The 19063-nt window shown below is 45.1% G+C and overlaps 1 protein-coding gene across 12 annotated transcripts in view; it reads right to left on the bottom strand.

Annotated features, from left to right (window-relative positions):
- cspg5a (chondroitin sulfate proteoglycan 5a) overlaps positions 1-11284 on the bottom strand; it is a 36116-nt gene extending 24832 nt beyond the window's left edge. For 3 of the 12 annotated variants that reach the window (XM_055904972.1, XM_055904973.1, XM_055904974.1), the window contains exon 1: positions 10596-11283. In XM_055904972.1, coding sequence (XP_055760947.1) covers positions 10596-10692 — 97 coding nt within the window. In that variant the 5' untranslated portion in view covers positions 10693-11283. Of the gene's footprint in view, positions 1-10595 lie in introns of all 12 variants that reach the window. The other 9 variants (XM_055904964.1, XM_055904966.1, XM_055904967.1 and 6 more) reach the window with 4 other exon arrangements.
- Between the last annotated feature and the right edge of the window lie 7779 nt (positions 11285-19063).

Here is a 19063-nt window from a genome sequence, read left to right as displayed (position 1 = left end):
GCTGTGCAGGAAAATTCTCAGCAACAAAAGAGTGATAAAATTAACATCCTACATCTGTAGTAAACAAACACCACCCGAACAAACTATGAGATGACCAGTGACTTTCTTGCATTGAGGCTTCACACACGAGTTGTGTCAACCATTGAATGACTGAACATATCGTGACTCAAGTCCCTAGTCATTGGGCGGTATCTGTCTCCCAAACTGGCTCAACAGTCCAGCATTACCCTGAGGCTAAAATGCAAAACAAATTAAACCAAGATGGACTGGCCGTATACTTATCCACTGGTAAATGACTTCAGCCAAGTGTAGCTCCTTATTCCTCTCCTAAAGCAGCTTTGGCGAACCCCATGGATTAAGTGTAATAATTGACTAATGTACTTGAATGGCAAGGAGCTGGGATTAGGGATTATGGTTTGGGGTTTAGGGTCTCCGGGGCTCCCTGTGGGAGATGGAGTGATCTGGAGGGGAGACGGTCATATGGCATCTTCACCCTGCATTCTCACAGAGAGCAGCGCTGAGAGAAACACAGTGAGACACATTACTTTAACCAGACAAACATGTTGTTCCGTGAAAAAGTGTTGGATGTGTCAGTAAGAGAGACCAACATGTTTCCTTTCACAGAAATGCCATCATCATATTTAATAAGCGCTATGCCATTTGTGACGTGATGTCTCGGTTTCAGCGTGAAAACGAAGAAGAACCTTCACACCCACACAAACCATTATTTCATATGAAACAATAGAACTATTTATTCATTAAAAGTGGTGCGTGACAACCAAATAACTCACAAAGCTTCAACAAAACCAGTTGCTGTTATACTAAAACTATTTCTAGGAAATATACAGTAGGCCTATAGAGTATTACATTACTAAGCAGATAAAGGTTGTTAATGGGTGCCGTCACGTTAGTATTATGGTAGCAGCCAGGTGGAATTCTGGGCTTTTTACTGCTGTAGTCAGAGAAACAGAGGCTTTCAAAATGAGGATGGGTTTTGAGTTAATCCATCCACCCACCAGATAGACTCACACTGCTGTTAAAGACATCATCTGACATTCTGAGCAGCGTCGCTTCGGCCAAAACCACTATGGCATGCCACGCTTACACACATGTTCAGGGAATATACTTAAAGGAATATACTGCACACACACACACACACACACACAGATGCACACACACACACACACACACACACACACACACACACACACACACACACACACACACACACACACACATACACACATACACACACACACACACACACACACACACAGTCATTCCCTCATTAAGTGATGAACTCTACAGCGAACAGAACAGGCTAGCTAACTCTCTGTGAGTAGTCCCCAGGGGAAAAGGCTACTCAACAGACAGCTCCCTCTGATGGTAAAGAGACACTTTAGTCACACTTCTGTATTTGTTCAGCTCTAACAATCACTCAGTCACTTTGTGTCTTTTATAGTTGTATGTCTGGAAAACAAACAGACAGAAAGTAACATTCCAAAGACAAGGTCTGTCTCATTGTTTCTGGCAAAATGGCCAAACAGTAACATGAGTCTAGGTTTCCTGTTGTTTTCACCATCAACAACTAAACGCCCCTTTTTCAGGACCCTGTCTTTCAAAGATAATTTGTAAAAATCCAAATAACTTCACCGATCTTCATTGTAAAGGGTTTAAACACTGTTTCCCATGCTTGTTCAATGAACCATAAACAATTAATGAACATGCACCTGTGGAACCGTCGTTAAGACACTAACAGCTTACAGATGGTAGGCATTTAAGGTCACAGTTATGAAGACTTAGGACACTAAAGAGGCCTTTCTACTGACCTTAGGCATGCTGCAAGGAGGCATGAAGACTGCAGATGTGGCCAGGGCAATAAATTGCAATGTCTGTACTGTGAGACGCCTAAGACAGTGCTACAGGGAGACAGGGCGGACATCTGATCTTCCTCGCAGTGGCAGACCATGTGTAACAACACCTGCACAGGATCGGTACATCCGAACATCACACCTGCGGGACAGGTACAAGATGGCAACAACAACTGCCCGAGTTACACCAGGAACGCACAAACCCTCCATCAGTGCTCAGACTGTCTGTCAGGCTGAGAGAGGCTGGACTGAGGGCTTGTAGGCCTGTTGTAAGACAGGTCCTCACCAGACATCACCGGCAACAACGTCCCCTATGGGCACAAACCCACCGTCGCTGGACCAGACAGGACTGGCAAAAAAGTGCTCTTCACTGACGAGTCGCGGTTTTGTCTCACTAGGGGTAATGGTTAGATTTGCGTTTATCTTCGAAGGAATGAGCGTTACACCGAGGCTTGTACTCTGGAACGGGATCGATTTGGAGGTGGAGGGTCCGTCATGGTCTGGGGCGGTGTGTCACAGCATCATCGGACTGAGCTTGTTGTCATTGCAGGCAATCTCAACACTGTGCGTTACAGGGAAGACATCATCCTCCCTCATGTGGTACCCTTCCTGCAGGCTCATCCTGACATGACCCTCCAGCATGGCAATGCCACCAGCCATACTGCTTGTTCTGTGTGTGATTTCCTACAAGACAGGAATGTCAGTATTCTGCCATGCCAGCGAAGAGCCCGGATCTCAATCCCATTGAGCACGTCTGAGACCTGTTGGATTGGAGGGTGAGGGCTAGGGCCATTCCCCCCAGAAATGTCCAGGAACTTGCAGGTGCCTTGGTGGAAGTGTGGTGTAACATCTCACAGCAAGAACTGGCAAATCTGGTGCCGCCCATGAGGAGGAGATGCACTGCAGTACTTAATGCAGCTGGTGGCCACACCAGATACTGACTGTTACTTTTGATTTTGATCCCCCTTTGTTCAGGGACACATTATCCCATGTCTGTGGAACTTGTTCAGTTTATGTCTCAGTTGTTGAATCTTATGTTCATACAAATATTTACACATGTTAAGTTTGCTGAAAATAAACGTAGTTGACAGTGAGAGGACGTTTCTTTTTTTGCTGAGTTTATATCAGTATCATTCAAAGTATGGTCAGTGTAGTGGCCTAACAGCCTTAGAAATATTTTTGTGATACACGACTGTCATTTATGTACAGTATAAATGTCTAGATTTCATGGATGTCGGGTTTGTCAGGGTTAGTAAGTGTCACGGCCGTCGAATGAAGTGGACCAAGGCGCAGCGTGGTAAGCATACCTTTTATCCTTATATTAAGATGACGCCGACAAAAACAATAAACATTTTGTTTTAAACGACCGTGAAGCTTATTAAGGGCTATAGTGCCACAAACAAAGACAACTTCCCACACAGAAAGGAGGGAAAAGGGCTACCTAAGTATGGTTCCCAATCAGAGACAACAATAGACAGCTGTCCCTGATTGAGAACCATACCTGGCCAAAACAAAGAAATACAAAAACATAGAAAATAGAACATAGAATGCCCACCCAAATCACACCCTGACCAAACCTAAAATAGAGACATAAAAAACTCTCTAAGGTCAGGGCGTGACATTAAGTCAGGAATACTGGAGTTGTACTGCATTGGGCATCAACTCCTTCATCAATTAAAACATTCCATACATGTGGTTCTCTCTTCTAAAATGTAATATAATCACTATATAAGCAATGTCATATCATGGAGAATCATAGGCTGTCCAAAATTTGAATCTTCAAGTGATTACTTCAAGGTAAAAAATAAATAATCTTCAAAGGATTCTTAAAACCTTTTACTGCAGTGGGCTAAATCAGGGTCACACAGAGTGTTTCTTGGTAGTCTTAACCAAATCTACTTTGAAAAAAAGTATACACCTCACACACATGGTTATGTGCTTAAAGAAAAGAAAACACCTGTACAATGTCAGATATAGAGTTGAAATATATTACATTTGAGTTTGCATACCAATATAACACTGTATATACTGTACATCACAGAAGACTGAAATATAACAAAACCGTTTGACATAGAAACATCGGATTTTCAGCAGGTTTTTATAAACAACGTTAATTAATTATGAAATTATGAAGAATATGAATACCATTCCACCCATGAGGCCACTAGGGGGCGATTTGGTCATTTGACTATCACCGTAGACACACACACATACTCTCTCAACCCGTTCCGTTTCTCTCTGTCTGTCTCTCTCTAGGGAGGACACCAGTGTTGCTCTTGAAGAGCCGCTCTATTGGAGTCAGCCGTGTGTCTGTCTGCCAGAGAACTTTGCTGATTCTCTGAAGTGAGTTTCAATTAAAAATGTATCCTCACATAGAGTCTTGTTAACCTAATTAGATTAACAAGGAGACGTTTGACAGGTCGCTGATTTCGCTGGGCACCACCGGCCAGGACTAGGGTTGTAAAATTCCGCGAACTTTTAATAAATTCCCTGGTTTTCCAGAAATTCTGGTTGGAGATTTCCAGATTCCGGGAATCCTCCAACCGGGTTATGGGGAAAACCAGGGCATTTATTGAAAGTTCACTGAATTTTGTAGCCTTAGCCAGGACCCATAGATAGAGAACCACTGTGAACAGCAGATCCATATTTCCCACTAGTACACAGCTACCTATCTCCTCATCACCTGACCAGGCCACAAATAAAGGCTTTTGATTCAATAAGGAGAACTGAAGTTTAGTCATAGAGACTTCTGCTGACATGCAGGGAGAGTGGGCCTGGCCGTATATGTGCGGCTGTTTCTGAAGTCAAACTAGAACACATTAAGTTGCTTACGCCATTCTTGGAGTTACTTGAGTTGAGGTTTCCAATGAAAGACTTGTATACACCAGAGACAAATAGCAGTCTCATTCTCTTTAAACAATGTGAAGACACTGATTTGGTTTATCCAGTTGCAAGGCGAGACTATTAATACCAGTCTAAAAATACTTCATATTGCGTTTGAGACTGTTTGTGATCAAGCAACGTTTTGGGAGATCAGAGAATACAAAACCTGCATGTATTATCTAAAAGAACATTATTTGAGTTAGAAAAACAAAGCTCAAAAATGCAAAGTAATTCAAAGCCTAACTTGAGGTAGGCCTACAGATGCAAAACTATTGCGAAAATCATGGATTGATATCAAAGGGAGACTTGTGTGAGATAGAGGTAGGTGACTTACCTATTCAGCATGAGTAACCATACATCCTGAACACCAACCCAATCCCAGCCAAAAAGCTACACTGTGCCCACTATGACACAGAGCCTGTTAACAAGGCGGTGGTATCCGGGATGCCCAATAAAACGGACATTAGATCCACAGGTCCAGCAGGGTGGCAGCCTGGCATGATGCCACAATGGCCTGAATGGGGATTGCCAGGCTAAGGTCAGATCCCTGTTTAGACCTGGCCTTCTCACCGTCCCCGGCCTCCACCACTGATTGTCCCCCTGGCCCAGATGGAATGAGGCTCACAGGGGCCACAGCAGACCCCCGGGCCTAGGGCTGTCGGAGAGCGGTGTGTGGCGGCCTGGGAGGTTGGGGGGGGGGGGGGATAAAGTGGTCTTTGTGCTCCACTTTCAGACAGGACAGTCAGACAGTGTTACATAAGGAACCCCCTCAACCCTTAAAGGATATTCTGAGGTGTTTGGGGGGTATGGGGGTGTTGGGGTAGGTTTCAGCCCCTATTGCGGAGGGTGTGGGTGGCAGTAATGAGAGATATTTGGCATTGCCAGGGGCAACAGGGTTGATGTTGGCTATCTGTCAAGTCTTTTGTTTCTTGGTTAGTTGGGATGCGTTGCCTACCTCCAAATGAAACGGGGGATTGGGATTGGCTATGACAGACAGTAAAGAGGACGGTGATTGTTTGTGACAGATTTTAGCTCCCTGCTGCTGACACAGACAGAAGGATATAGGGGTGAAGGGTCAATGGTCAGGGTGGCCAGGGCAGTGAGATAAAATACAGCCCTGCTGGCTGTAGCTGCAAATAAATATATCTGTTTATACGTCTCTGGGAAAGAGAGGGAGGGAAAGAGGGAGGGAACGAGAGGGAGGGAAAGAGGGAGGGAAAGAGAGAGAGGGAAAGAGGGAGGGAAAATGGGAGGGAACGAGAGGGAGGGAAAGAGAGGGAGGGAAAATGAGAGGGACAGAGAGGGAGGGAAAAAGGGAGGGAAAGAGGGAAGGAAAGAGAGGGGGAGGAAGAGAGAAAGCAGTTGAGAGAGAAATGGAGAGATAGAGCGGAGGGAGGCACAGAATAAGCGAGAGAGAGAGTATGGAGATGCCAAGAGTGAGAGTGTGAGATAGGAGGATGGTGTAGTGGAAAAGATGAGCAGACGGAATGGCAGTTAGGAGCACATGAGAGACAGAGAGATGAACAGCAAAGGATGATAGCCAAGTGAAAAGGATTATGAGGTTGTGTGAGAGAGAGAGTCTGACTGATCACTCGTTTCCATTGATTTTACAGTGAGCTCCCTCTAAACAATCCTCAAGAGAGGACCTTCATACTGTATGTAGACACACACATACACACATGTGTGCACGTATAACACACACACACTATATAACCATTATGAATAATGCATTAACCTTTTTCTCTTTACTCAATACCACTCATTAATATCGATGAAAGTGGATATGTATAGGTCTGCATTCAACAGACTAATACCCCTGCAAAGATTTCCACCTACCACTCTCTCCTTCTCTCTCTCTCCTTCTCTCTCTCTATACCTTCCTCCCTCCATCACATTAAACCTTTCATTTCTGTGCTCAACAGGTGGCAGGCTGGAGGAGGGCTGTGTTGCCATGGCAACGGTCTTGCCCTCACTGTGCAGAGAGAGAGTTGATGCAGCGTTGCTAACCTAACAGATCTGCACACAAACACACGCATGCACACATTACAAGGACAAAATGCTAATACTCACATTTTCAGACATAAATATTCATTGCGTAAGAACAAAAGGTGTGTGCGCAGGTGTGTGGCTTACATAACACTTGAAGTTTGTGTGTGTGCATGTGTGTTATCAAAATGCAGAACAGGGAGCCTGTCCTCTCTCAGCATGACCCTCCGGTGTCCATACTCTACTCCTTTACCTTCTTGCTTCCTCCTGATTGGTTTAAGTCAGCGGTTCCCAACCAGAGGTACTAGGAACCCTGGGGTACTTGGCCTATCCATAGGGGGCACTTGAGACTCATGATACCATAAAATGCACACGAGGGGTCCTCCAGGCAGAGCTAAATTCAGTTGGTGGTATACAGTAACTGAAAAAGGTTGGGAACCACTGATTTAAGTGATTAGCCTAATTAAAAATCAAGGATTCGATAAACTCCCAGCTTTCAAAGGCATCCAGGGATCACACAGACCACATTAATCCAGCTATCAGTAATCTTATTATCCATTTTATTATTGTTTTTCCTTTTGTTCTTTCTTGGTCTGGTTCAGCTGAATGTGGTAGTGTTGTGGATTTCTTTATTAATATATAATAACATATGCTATTTAGCAGATGCTTTTATCCAAAGTGACTTACAGTCACGCATGCATACATTTGACATATGGGTGGTCCAGGGAATGGAACCCACTATCCTTGTGTTTCAAGCACTGTGCTCTACCAACTGAGCTACAGAGGACCACCTCTTTGACAGGGGGAGGTAGGGGAATGAATACTAATAGGACAGGGCTCAACTATGGAAGCCGTTTCGGTGATGTAATATGCTCCGCTCGCATTGCAGAGCACGGTTCGCTTTGTGGAGGAGACTAGATGTGCGCTGACACATTAGGAGGCGCGTGCACTGACATGAACTCACTGACACGCACACAGACTACTAGAACATACAAGAACACAAAGATACACAATCATTCTTAACACTATCACAACCTATGGGAATGCTCACACATTTAAACGGCTGGCCAGGTCAAGCCAACCGACATCTATGTTTACGGTCCCCTGCTGGCAACTGGAGGCAGAACCTTGGAGCAGGGGGGTGCAGGTGGTAGGACAGAGAGAACGGGATAACACTATTTTGTCTTCTTCTATGCTTCTCCCCGCGCTTCTCCTCCTCTGATGAGATGCAAAGTCACCCCACAATCCCCCTGAAGCAACACCGAGAGGAGCTGCCTAAAGCGGGTTTCATGTTACACATGCAGAGACGTCTTTGCGCTGAGCAAGCCATTGTTTGAGATGGAGGGAGGTGGAGTGCAAAGATTCAGCATGTGAGGAGTGCAGGGGGTTGAGGTCGTCCTAATGATTCTAATGATTTCAGCTCTCCATTGGTGATGTGTCCAACCTAGCAGTGAACAAAGCTCATTGTATGACTAATGTGAAATGAGTAATGTATACTCCTGGGACTAGAGAAAGGAGGGTTGGGACTACACCCATTGGCAGGTGTTTTCTAATGAGCAGACCAATGTAGGTAGACTGTTCTAGCATGTGGCATATCTAACCTGGGTCACATTTACCATTACACAGAGCACATACCACAGTGGCATCATACAGAACAGAGAGAGAGTCAGAGAGAGAGAGAGAGAGAGAGAGAGAGAGAGAGAGAGAGAGAGAGAGAGAGAGAGAGAGAGAGAGAGAGAGAGAGAGAGAGAGAGAGAGAGAGAGAGAGAGAGAGAGAGAGAGAGAGAGAGAGAGAGAGAGAGAGAGAGAGAGAGAGAGAGAGAGAGAGAGAGAGAGAGAGAGAGAGAGAGGAGAGAGAGAGAGAGAGGAGAGAGAGAGAGAGAGAGAGAGAGAGAGAGAGAGAGAGAGAGAGAGAGAGAGAGAGAGAGAGAGAGAGAGAGAGAGAGAGAGAGATGCACTATTTCTCCAATTTACTTCATATTGATTTTAAAATGACTGTTATGATCAAAATGTGTGTTTTTTCCTAAACTGCTATATAAAAGGCTGGGGGGATTTGGCTTGAAGATTAACACACTGCTTTTCAAAGATAATCTGTCCGCGGCAGATGTGTGTCAGCAGGCCAGAGGAGAGCAGAGGAAAGGAGGGAGAGGCAGGCAGGAGGGAGGGAGAGGCAGGCAGGAGGGAGAGGCAGGCAGGAGGGAGGGAGAGGCAGGCAGGAGGGAGAGGCAGGCAGGCGGGCTGGGAGGCCGACCTTCCCAGCGTCCATCATTCCCAGAGTCCATCACCATGCTGGCCCCAGGGACATAAATCCTAGAAATGTGGCTGAGCCTTGACTACCATTACCCCCTCCAACATCCATCCAAACCTGCTCACACGGCCATCATTCTGAGTGGGGGAGGGGGGGTGCCTCCACATCCCTCACTACTACCCCCTAACCATCTCTTCACTTCCCTATAGAAGACTTAAAAGGGCACCAAGAAGAGATGCCCTGTCCCTAACAACTGTCATTGTTAGGGACACCATTCTTTGGTCCCCAGTGTTCACAGTAGAAGGAGCTGGTGGTGCCACTGCCACAGCCCACCGGTGAAGCAAGAAAATGATTAAAAGCCTAGTTCACAAATGTTGTGGAACTAATGTTTTTAATTGTATTTGTATCAGAGGGTGCTGCACCCTCAGCACCCCTACTTTCCTGCAGCTATGATTGTATATATTTGGCAAGGCTGACGTTATATTATATATTCATCCATTTAATCCGGACATTGTTAAAGCATGTCTTGGCGCATCAGTACCGTCTTCAGTGCCCTGTTGCTGGGCGGTGATGGGCATAAACGGATCCTATTTTTGTCGGTTGGACAATAGTGCAGCAACCCGGACCAGCCATGGAGATTCCAGTCTCCAGAGCCTACACAGACTGATATATGGATAAATAAATATAGCCTATCATCCCATCCTTCCGCAGACTACATTGCCTGTAGAGTACCAATTCACGCTCCCATTCCTACAATCACTGGACATCATCCTCCCATCCAAGCAGAAGTGGCCAATCATAAAAATCTAATGGCAATGGCGACTGAGTAAGGACATTTAAATAAAATTAATCGACTAGATTAGGTAGCCTATATGATATAGGCTACCTAATTTTATTTATTTTATATAGGCTATATCCCCATGATGTCATATTGATTCTATCCCTGGGCTATTCATATCCAACAACATTATTAATATATAAGAAGTGCTGGGATTCAGCATGAGACAATGAGGATAGAGAGTTTTCAGTGTCTTTTCATGTTTTCTATAAAAGCCAAGGCGCGCTGTATCAGAATGTCCGTTCAGATTGGTTGATGAATAATGCAACATGCGACCGTAATCCTGCCTTTGTGTCGCCTGGCTCCATCATTGCCATAGTGACAGCAGCAGCCTCGGGGGTGCAGTCCTAGCGCATCGGCTCGCCACTATTACCCGGTAACACCGATACAGAGAGTGGGTCATTGCTGAAAGGCAATTGTGCCATCCGGGTCTCCAAAAACCAATACAACCTGCATGCAATTGCCACTTTTTGGAATTGACACATTTCCCGACAATATCCCTCCCAGAATGTCATCTCATAACCCAAATAAAATATTGGTTTGGCAAAGATAACCTATGGTGCAGTGCTTAATGACACTATTCTGAGAGTGAGCGCATGACCAGTCGGCTCCAGATAGAAGGCTCACTGGTCCCCTTTGTTGGACTGACTCTCTGTGCAAGTGTGTTTAGTCACTGGTTTCACGGTGGTCAGCCTATCACACGCATGCGAGGGAAAACAAAGAGACAACCCATGCTTTCTTGTGAGTCAAAAATGATATGATTTCTTACCATGTACAAAGAGGGGAATCAAGTGTAGAAGCAGAATGCTTGACAGCAGCAGTAGCCTCCAGCATCCCCTGCAAAACCTCGCTTCCCTTCCGTTCATGCTTGCGTGTGATAATTGCCAGAAACTCTGATGAAAATCCCTCTGAAAATGAAGTGTTCAAAATTGAATTAATCCGAATAGTAAATATTTTGATTTGATTTGTGCCCCCTATCCACGTTAGACTCCTGCCTCCCTGCGCTTCTCCATAGTAACTTCGTCTTGAGTGGTGTGCTCGTATTTACTTCTCCCGCTTCTTCAATTAACCACAGTTCAATCATTCAAGGCCCCGTCGCCACCGAATATCCGCCAGACGGAGACCTCGCACAGCCAAGGATGGACGTTCCGTACTGGAGATGAGTTGAGCGCAAGCGAAAGCTGCGGCTCCGTTTGTTTTTGATTAGAGCGATGGCACTTCACCATAGGACCTGGCGACGCTCCGCGGAATGTGATGCGATCGGCACTGTTCTGACCATCTGGGAAGGGAAAAGGATTGTTGCTGCCCCCCTCCTCCCGTCTCCTACTCCTACCCCTCCTCTTCCCAAGGCTTTTTTCCTTTCAATAATTTGGACCAATTTGCTATTCAACTGAGACTTGGATCTTGCCAGTGCACACACTCAGCTCGGCGCTTCAGCAGCCTTTTAAACACAATTTGTCAACGGAGACTTCAAATAAAAATGATAATACTTCTGCGTGAGCGCGCAGGCGTGTGCTTATTTTCCACTGTCAAATGTTTCAAGCATTTCCCTGAAGAGATTGATGGCTTTGGCCAAATGTTTGAATAAATCAAGTTAAATATAAATCATGGGTTAAGCACTGTGGTCAAACTATTCGGTGCATGGGCCACATGTCACATAACAGTTGGACGAGAGGGAGATTTAAAGTAAAGTAGTGTTTTAATGCTTTAGAAACAACATGGTTTGGTTAATTGTGTGTTAAGATAAAGAAACAAACAGCAGAGACGGGGCGGGGTGTGAGAGACATTGGGATGCAGTGATGAATGTACGAGGGCCCAGGGTACTGACGGTAGGGGTCCTACATTCTTTCACAAGCTACCAGCTCTCACAGTCTCAGGTCAGAATTAGGCTAGATGTTCATCCATGTTTCTCAAACGTGACATTTCAAGGTGTTTCATGTTTAGTTTGGGCATTAACTCCAGATTTTTATGGTTAGGGTTGAGTTTAGGCATTACATCCAAATTCTTAAGATTAGGCATTAACTCCGAATGGATAGGCTTAAAACAATAGTATCAAAAACGTTCTATTGCTGGATTCCAACATGCAATCTTTGGAATCAGTGGCAGATGCTTGAAGCTACTTAACACTGCTCACTGTTGTCCCTAGTGGGTGTTTTACACTTCATCTCCCAACGTTCTCAGACATGGGTGGACTTAGAATACTGACTTGTATCACGAGTGACCTAGCTGGCCACAAGACCATGGAGGAAGACCATGGAGGAAGAGGGGAAGAAGCCCCGGCAACAGGCTTTTATGTTGTGTGTGTGCGTGTTTGTGTGAGCGTGCGAATGCTTGCCTGCACGCGCATGTGTGTGTGTTACAAGTTAATAAAACATTTAAAATGTTTTGGAAAATGCTACATTAGTTAAATGAATTGTGGAAAGTAAGTCCAAGTAGAAATGCAGTGTGAAACAAATTAATAATTGACTGTCCTATTTCAAATTAGAATTTTCAACGTTTTCACGTAGGCAGGGTTCAGCTAAATTAAGGATGGTACTCACACATACTACCTCTCCAACACACCTGACCTGACCTGAAGATGATCGCTTTGCTTCCTGTGAGGGCTTTGTGTGTGTGTATCTGTGTGTGCTCACGCTCTGCAGACTGCCTCAAGCAGGCTGCAGCCCCCCTGCCTACTAAGAGTCCTCTTTGGGGGAGCAGACAAACAGACACACAGTACAGTACCTTCAGACAAACGGCTGGTGGCCACTCATTCTCCCCTCAATGAACTTTGCTGAGATCTTGAAATCATCTATCAGAACTCTCCTTCACCAACTGTTCTCATAGTCTGCAGTCCCCATGCTTTTTAAAAACATTATACAGAGACTTTGTTAGTATCCTCTATGTCCTGAGTGACTGTGTATATATTAACATTTGAGATGGGATCGATTGAGTCAGAGCGACTTGACTTTCACTACCCTCTCTACTCACATGATAACCACCTTTATTTGCCCTTAAGAAATGCACCCATCCGGAGGTGAATCAGCCATTTGGCTATGTGTGAGTCAGGTTGATGGGTTAGAAGAGGGGATTTCCCCAATGCCCAAATAGACCCCCTAAACCACCTCACCCCAGACCTCACCCCAGATCTGTCTCTGGGCGTCATTAACCCATATATATTTTGGGTTAATGCCACTTACAGCTATCATGTCTGCTCTAGCCAGGACTGTTGTTATGATAGCCTCACCAATCGGTTAAATTTTGAACACGGGGCCGTCAACAACGTTGGTATTAGACAATAATCCTCACTCTCCTCTCCTCAAAAATATGTCTGACCCCCCACCTCAGGGGAACAATTATTATCCGGTTCTGGTGACACAGGGGTACTGGGTGCAGGCAGGCAGGCAGGCACGCACACAACAACAAAACAAACAATGTAACAATTAGGTCAGTTTCTCAGACACCCTGGGGAAGACTGAGGTCATCGTAGGTCAGACTGGAAAGGTGGGAGGTTCAAAGCTCATACCTACCCATCTAATAAACAAAAAAAGACTGGGACATAATGGATTTTCCCCTTTGATTCCCTTTTTCTTCAATGTTCTAGGAACACCTCCCTTCAGCTCTGTTGTTGGAATGTTCTCAGAATGTTTCTAAAGCTATTGTAGATTATACCGTTGACAAACAGACATTAGACCGTTATCCCTAACCTTTAACTAAGAAACACAGCAAGATGTCTGCTGTGGGTGACATATCCTGTGTCAGGTATGAACATGATAAAGTAAGATTGGAGAAGAGTTTAACAGATGTTCCCAGGTCATTCAATGACCCACATTACCTTATATACTTACTAATAATATCTCATTATGGTTTCATTATTACAGCTATGTGGCAGATAGTGCTAATGAGGCCAGACAATGACCTTTTAGGCTGCTTCGCTTCTGAATTCCAGCTACTGTATACATGCCCAGTGAAAACGCTCATGTGGGAGTTTGAGACAGAGGGAGAGACAGTGTGCGTGTCTGTGTGTCTGTGTGTGTGTGTGTGTGTGTGTGTGTGTGTGTGTGTGTGTGTGTGTGTGTGTGTGTGTGTGTGTGTGCGTGCGTGCGTGCGTGCGTGCGTGCGTGCGTGCGTGCGTGTGTGTGTGTGTGTGTGTGCATACTTGTAGTTGTGTGTGTGGTGTGGCATGAGGTCTTTATCAATGAATGGAGAAGAGTTTCAGTGGTTATTTTTCCTGGATGAGATACATGGTAACATGCATGGTACTTCTGGTTGTGACATGTATACTCGGATGGACAGACACGCACAGATTCTATTGTACAGATCCATGTTCCAGATGTATTTTACAATCCACTTCCAGTCCAGTTAAAGCCCATACTGCCACAGCCTTCCCTTTTTCTCCGTCCCTCTTTGTCCTCCTCCTCCCACCTCCTCCTTCTTTCCGTCGCCATCTGAGCAGTGCTGCTATTTCTAGTGCCGGGTTGGGCTTTGGGGAACACAAGCTGACGTGCTGCTAACCAGAGCAGAAATAAACTGTTTGTGCCCCCCCTTCTAAACCACCTCCCGTCCCCAAAACCCCTCCTCCTTCGCTTAAACCCCAAACATAGCACGTTGCACTGGCCACCAATCATCCAAACCATCGTCCCCCTCCTCCATACATACTGTACATAAGCTTTAGCCTCAACCGTTCCAATCACCCTCCCTCTCCCTCTCTCTGCACCCAGCAGCAACACCTTTCTCTGCACCCAGCAGCAACACCTTTCTCATCCTTCTCTCTCTCTCTCTCTTGCTCTCTCTCTTCCTCCCTCCTTCGGCAGAAAAGCTTCAATAATTTGCAAGAGCATTTGTTACTATGTACATAGCCAAGGCAACCACCCACTCACAAGCTCCAGAAACTAAGATGGGAGTATACAAGAATGGTCTAATGCACAGATGGAAACCCACACACACACGCAAACGCAAACGCACCACACACACACACATATTAACAAACATACTTCTCTTTTTTTCTTTGTTAACCAGACATTTCCTGGACCAGTTTTCCTCTCTGCAAATTTACCAGTGTCAAAATAAAGCACAGCCTGGCACGTGTCAATATTTGATCGCCTCTCATACGTCAATTCCAGTAAACCATTGAGATCAATTTAGCAACATTGGCTCCAATGAGACTGGTGGATGTTAGGCTCATGGAAATGGCACAAGGCTAATGTCTGCATGAACCAGTTAGCCGAGGCCAATGACCAATATGAGAGTGAGAGTTGAGAGAGACTGGCGACTCATGATTCCACCATTCCTAATTCTACAGACTCCATGTTGACATAGTAAGTCAGTAAATACAAGGCTCATGAATAAACAAGACATGACAGTGTCATCAACAGCAGAATGGGGCCTGTTGAAGCGTTGGTGTGTGTGTGTGTGGGGGGGGGGGCTTCTGAGTAGAGAGAACAATGAGAGTTAAGTAAGTTGCACACAACACACTACACACATACACTTTGATAGTATCAGGCTGCATTTTTGTACTTTCATTATATCACATCGTCAAAGTGGGCCGTGGATATAGAGATCAATCCTAGCCACTGTAGCCTACTGTCGAGCCACTGAGGATTTCTTCTTGCATAATTTGAAGTTTGAGACAGTGACAGACAAAATGGATGCAGGTAATGAGGGAGATGGAGAGAAACGGAATGTTTATGTATCCGTCGGCCAGAACGCAATGAGGCGTGGAAACGCAGGTCATAGTAGCTCAAGTGTGTGTGTGTGTGTGTGTGTGTGTGTGTGTGTGTGTGTGTGTGTGTGTGTGTGTGTGTGTGTGTGTGTGTGTGTGTGTGTGTGTGTGTGTGTGTGTGTGTGTGTGTGTGTGTGTGTGTGTGTGAGGACAGAGAGCTCTATTGTCATTGTCCCCTCATGTGTTCACAGCTAATGCGTTCTCATCAAATACCCAGCAGAAAGATGACAGACCTGCAGGAATCCATGTGGGGCTGCCAGAGTTGCTTTGCCCATTAGGAAGCACTGAAACCTCTTGTCTACAGCACTTTTACAGCCTATGACTGGGATAATTAGCTAAGTACTGCTCAGCAATGGCTTTCACTCAATCAGTCGAGCGGAAGAACAGAATCGGAGCAATTGAAAGGAACATTTGGTAGTCCTGTGTACAACTAAAAGCATGGTAAGTGAGGCTGATTGTGTGTGTGTGTGTGTGTGTGTGTGTGTGTGTGTGTGTGTGTGTGTGTGTGTGTGTGTGTGTGTGTGTGTGTGTGTGTGTGTGTGTGTGTGTGTGTGTGTGTGTGAAATGCTACTTTATGCATGAGTCATCCATTGCCAGTGTTTACATTGCATCTGTACAACTGAATGGCATCTAAATGTCATTTCATGGTAGTTCACACGGGCTTTTTTCAGGGTCATTTACATGTCAAAGGTTACTTCATAGGGGAGAAGGGATAGATGGGCGACTGCAGTACAAAGACATTTATTTAAAAAAATTTAAAGCTTGTTTGACCATTTCCCTCCAAAAATACAGTAAATATTGATTAATAAGTGAGAATTGTTGGGCAATACTACCGTAAATTAATATGGTCTGATACCTGCGTTGGAGTAATTAAAACAATGAGATGAGATTGTCTGTGAGGAGAGGGATGGTGGGTGAAGGAGAGGAGAGATAAGAAAAGGTTTGCATACGTCACTCCCTTCCCCATCACCCCCTCTGGCAGTGTGAACCGCTGCCCTACTTTAACATCCTCCATCTTTAATAAACCCCTCCCTTACATCCCCCTCAGAGTTTACAGTATGAGACATCAACCTGTCAGACAGGAGCACAACACACACACTTGTCTTACTGCAAAAGCTGATGTGTGGTGAAGTCCTTGGCACAAAATGGCTGCCGTGCACCACCTACTCTAAGTGGATGCCATGTATTGGTAGTGGATGGAGTTAACCATACACAATGTGAAGTGTTTGACGCATGGTGAAAGCACTATTTCAATGCAGTCCATGATTATTATCATTATAGCACTAAGCCACTGTTCTCTGACACTAACCTGTGTGATGGATTGCCCATGGCGCTACTTGCTCTAGCGCTATACAGTGAAAGAATGTCTCCATGGCAACATCCTCCGTGAAAGGGCAAGGACCCTCTGTGCGTCAGATAGAGATGAAACCTACCTGTTACACAGGCACAGGCGTATGCACACACACACACTGCTAAAAAACAGATGGTGTTGCTCACACAGGCTGGAATTATTTGCTTCATCCATCCCTACATTTGCATTGCGCTGGAAATATGTTTTCATTGGCACAGAGCATCTATTGCATCCACACACAGAAACTGGGAAAATGTTGCCTAGGTTTGTATGCATTATGGTAAGGAGGACACTTCTATCCTCTTCTTCCCAATGCACTATTCATAGACCTGTTTAAGGCCTGTCAACACAAATCACTTCATATTCATGAATCTGTTTATGGATGATACTCATGCATCTGTTTATGTTTACAGCCACTAAATCAAGCACTTAGGGCTGGACTATTGGCCCGAAGGGAAGGATGAAATTGACACAGTATTGCCATTACTGGTAAGCAAGACAGCTGGGCTGATGCTAAAAACAGTTTGACACAATAGCAGCATGTTAGGCTACTTCAATTACTAAGGGTACTTAAACTGTAGCCTAAGTAACCAGAGAGGAACAGGAAGATGGGACTACAGAGGGAGCAGAGAAGAAAAACAAAATGTTGAAAATCAAGGTAAAGGTAAAATGAGGAGAATGACATGAAGGGGGGAAATCAGAGAAGAGAAGGGGAGCGTGAAGGAGAGCTATGCTTGAGTTGTGAAGAGTAAAGCTCATTGGCAGTGGCAGAATCGGCACAGCTGTAGGAGGGCAGAGGGAGACACTGTGTCAATTATGAAACATCTCAACTCATTCAGGGAGCAGATAGGAGCGGGGATAGAGACTATCAGCAGCATGCTCTCTCGCTGCGTCTATCTCTACCACTCACTCAGCTGGGGAGGAGTGGAGGAAGGAGAGTGCATGGAGGACAAAAGGAGGATTGTGGATCGGGAGGTTGATCTCCTTGTCTTCTTTCTTCTGTGACCACTGGTAAAACACAAGGACTGGATAGGTGTCCTGTCCACCATATTGCCATGCTTTTATACTAGACCAAAATGTAAACTCAACATACAACAATTGAAAAGATTTTACTGAGTTACAGTTCAGATATGGAAATCAGTCAATTGAAATAAATTAATTGGGCCATAATCTATGGATTTCACATGACTGGGAATACAGATATGAATCTGTTGGCAACAGATACTTTACAAAAAAATGGTAGGGGTGTGGATCAGAAAACCACTCAGTGTGACCACCTCATGCAGCGTGACATCTCCTTCGCATAGAGTTGATCAGGCTGTTGATTGTGGCCTGGGAAATGTTGTCCCACTCCTCTTCAATGGCTGTCCAAAGTTGCTGGATATTAGCGGAACACGCTATCGTACACGTTGATCCAGAGCATCCCCAACATGCTCAATGTGTGACATGTCTGGTGAGTATGCAGGCCATGGAAGAACTGGGCCATTTCAGATTCCAGGAATTGTGTACAGATCATTGCGACATGGGGCTGTGCAATATCATGCTAAAACATGAGGTGATGGGGGCTGATAAATGGAACGACAATGGGCCTCAGGATCTCAACACGGTATCTCTGTACATTCAAATTTCTATCGATAAAATCCAATTGTGTTTGTTGACTGTAGCTGCCCATACCATAACCCCACCACCACCATGGGTCACTCTGTTCACAACGTTGACATCAGCAAACCGCTCGCCCACACGACGGCATACACGTGGTCTGCAGTTGTGAGGCCGGTTGGACATACTGCCAAATTATCTAAAACCATTTAGAGACGGCTTATGGTAGAGAAATGAACATTCAATTGTCTGGCACCAGCTCTCATACCAACTGCACACTCCCTCAAAACTTGAGATGTCTGTGGTGTGTCCCCAGCACAAGGTGCACCTGTGTAATGATCATGCTGTTTAATTAGCTTCTTGATATGCCACACCTGTCAGGTGGATAGATTATCTTGGCAAAGTAGAAATGCGCACTAACAGGTAAGTAAACAAATTTGTGCAGAACATTTGAGAAATATGGAACATTTCTGGGATTTTCTAACACTTTACATGTTGCATTTACATTTTTGTTCAGTGTAGATGCCCTTTCAGATCTGGAGAGGACCTGTTCAAAACATTGAGCCTGTTTATGTGAAGAGAAGTA

This window comes from Salvelinus fontinalis, chromosome 38, assembly GCF_029448725.1.
Source record: "Salvelinus fontinalis isolate EN_2023a chromosome 38, ASM2944872v1, whole genome shotgun sequence".
In the NCBI taxonomy this organism is placed as follows: Eukaryota; Metazoa; Chordata; class Actinopteri; order Salmoniformes; family Salmonidae; genus Salvelinus; species Salvelinus fontinalis.
This window is presented reverse-complemented; position numbering and strand designations above follow the sequence as displayed.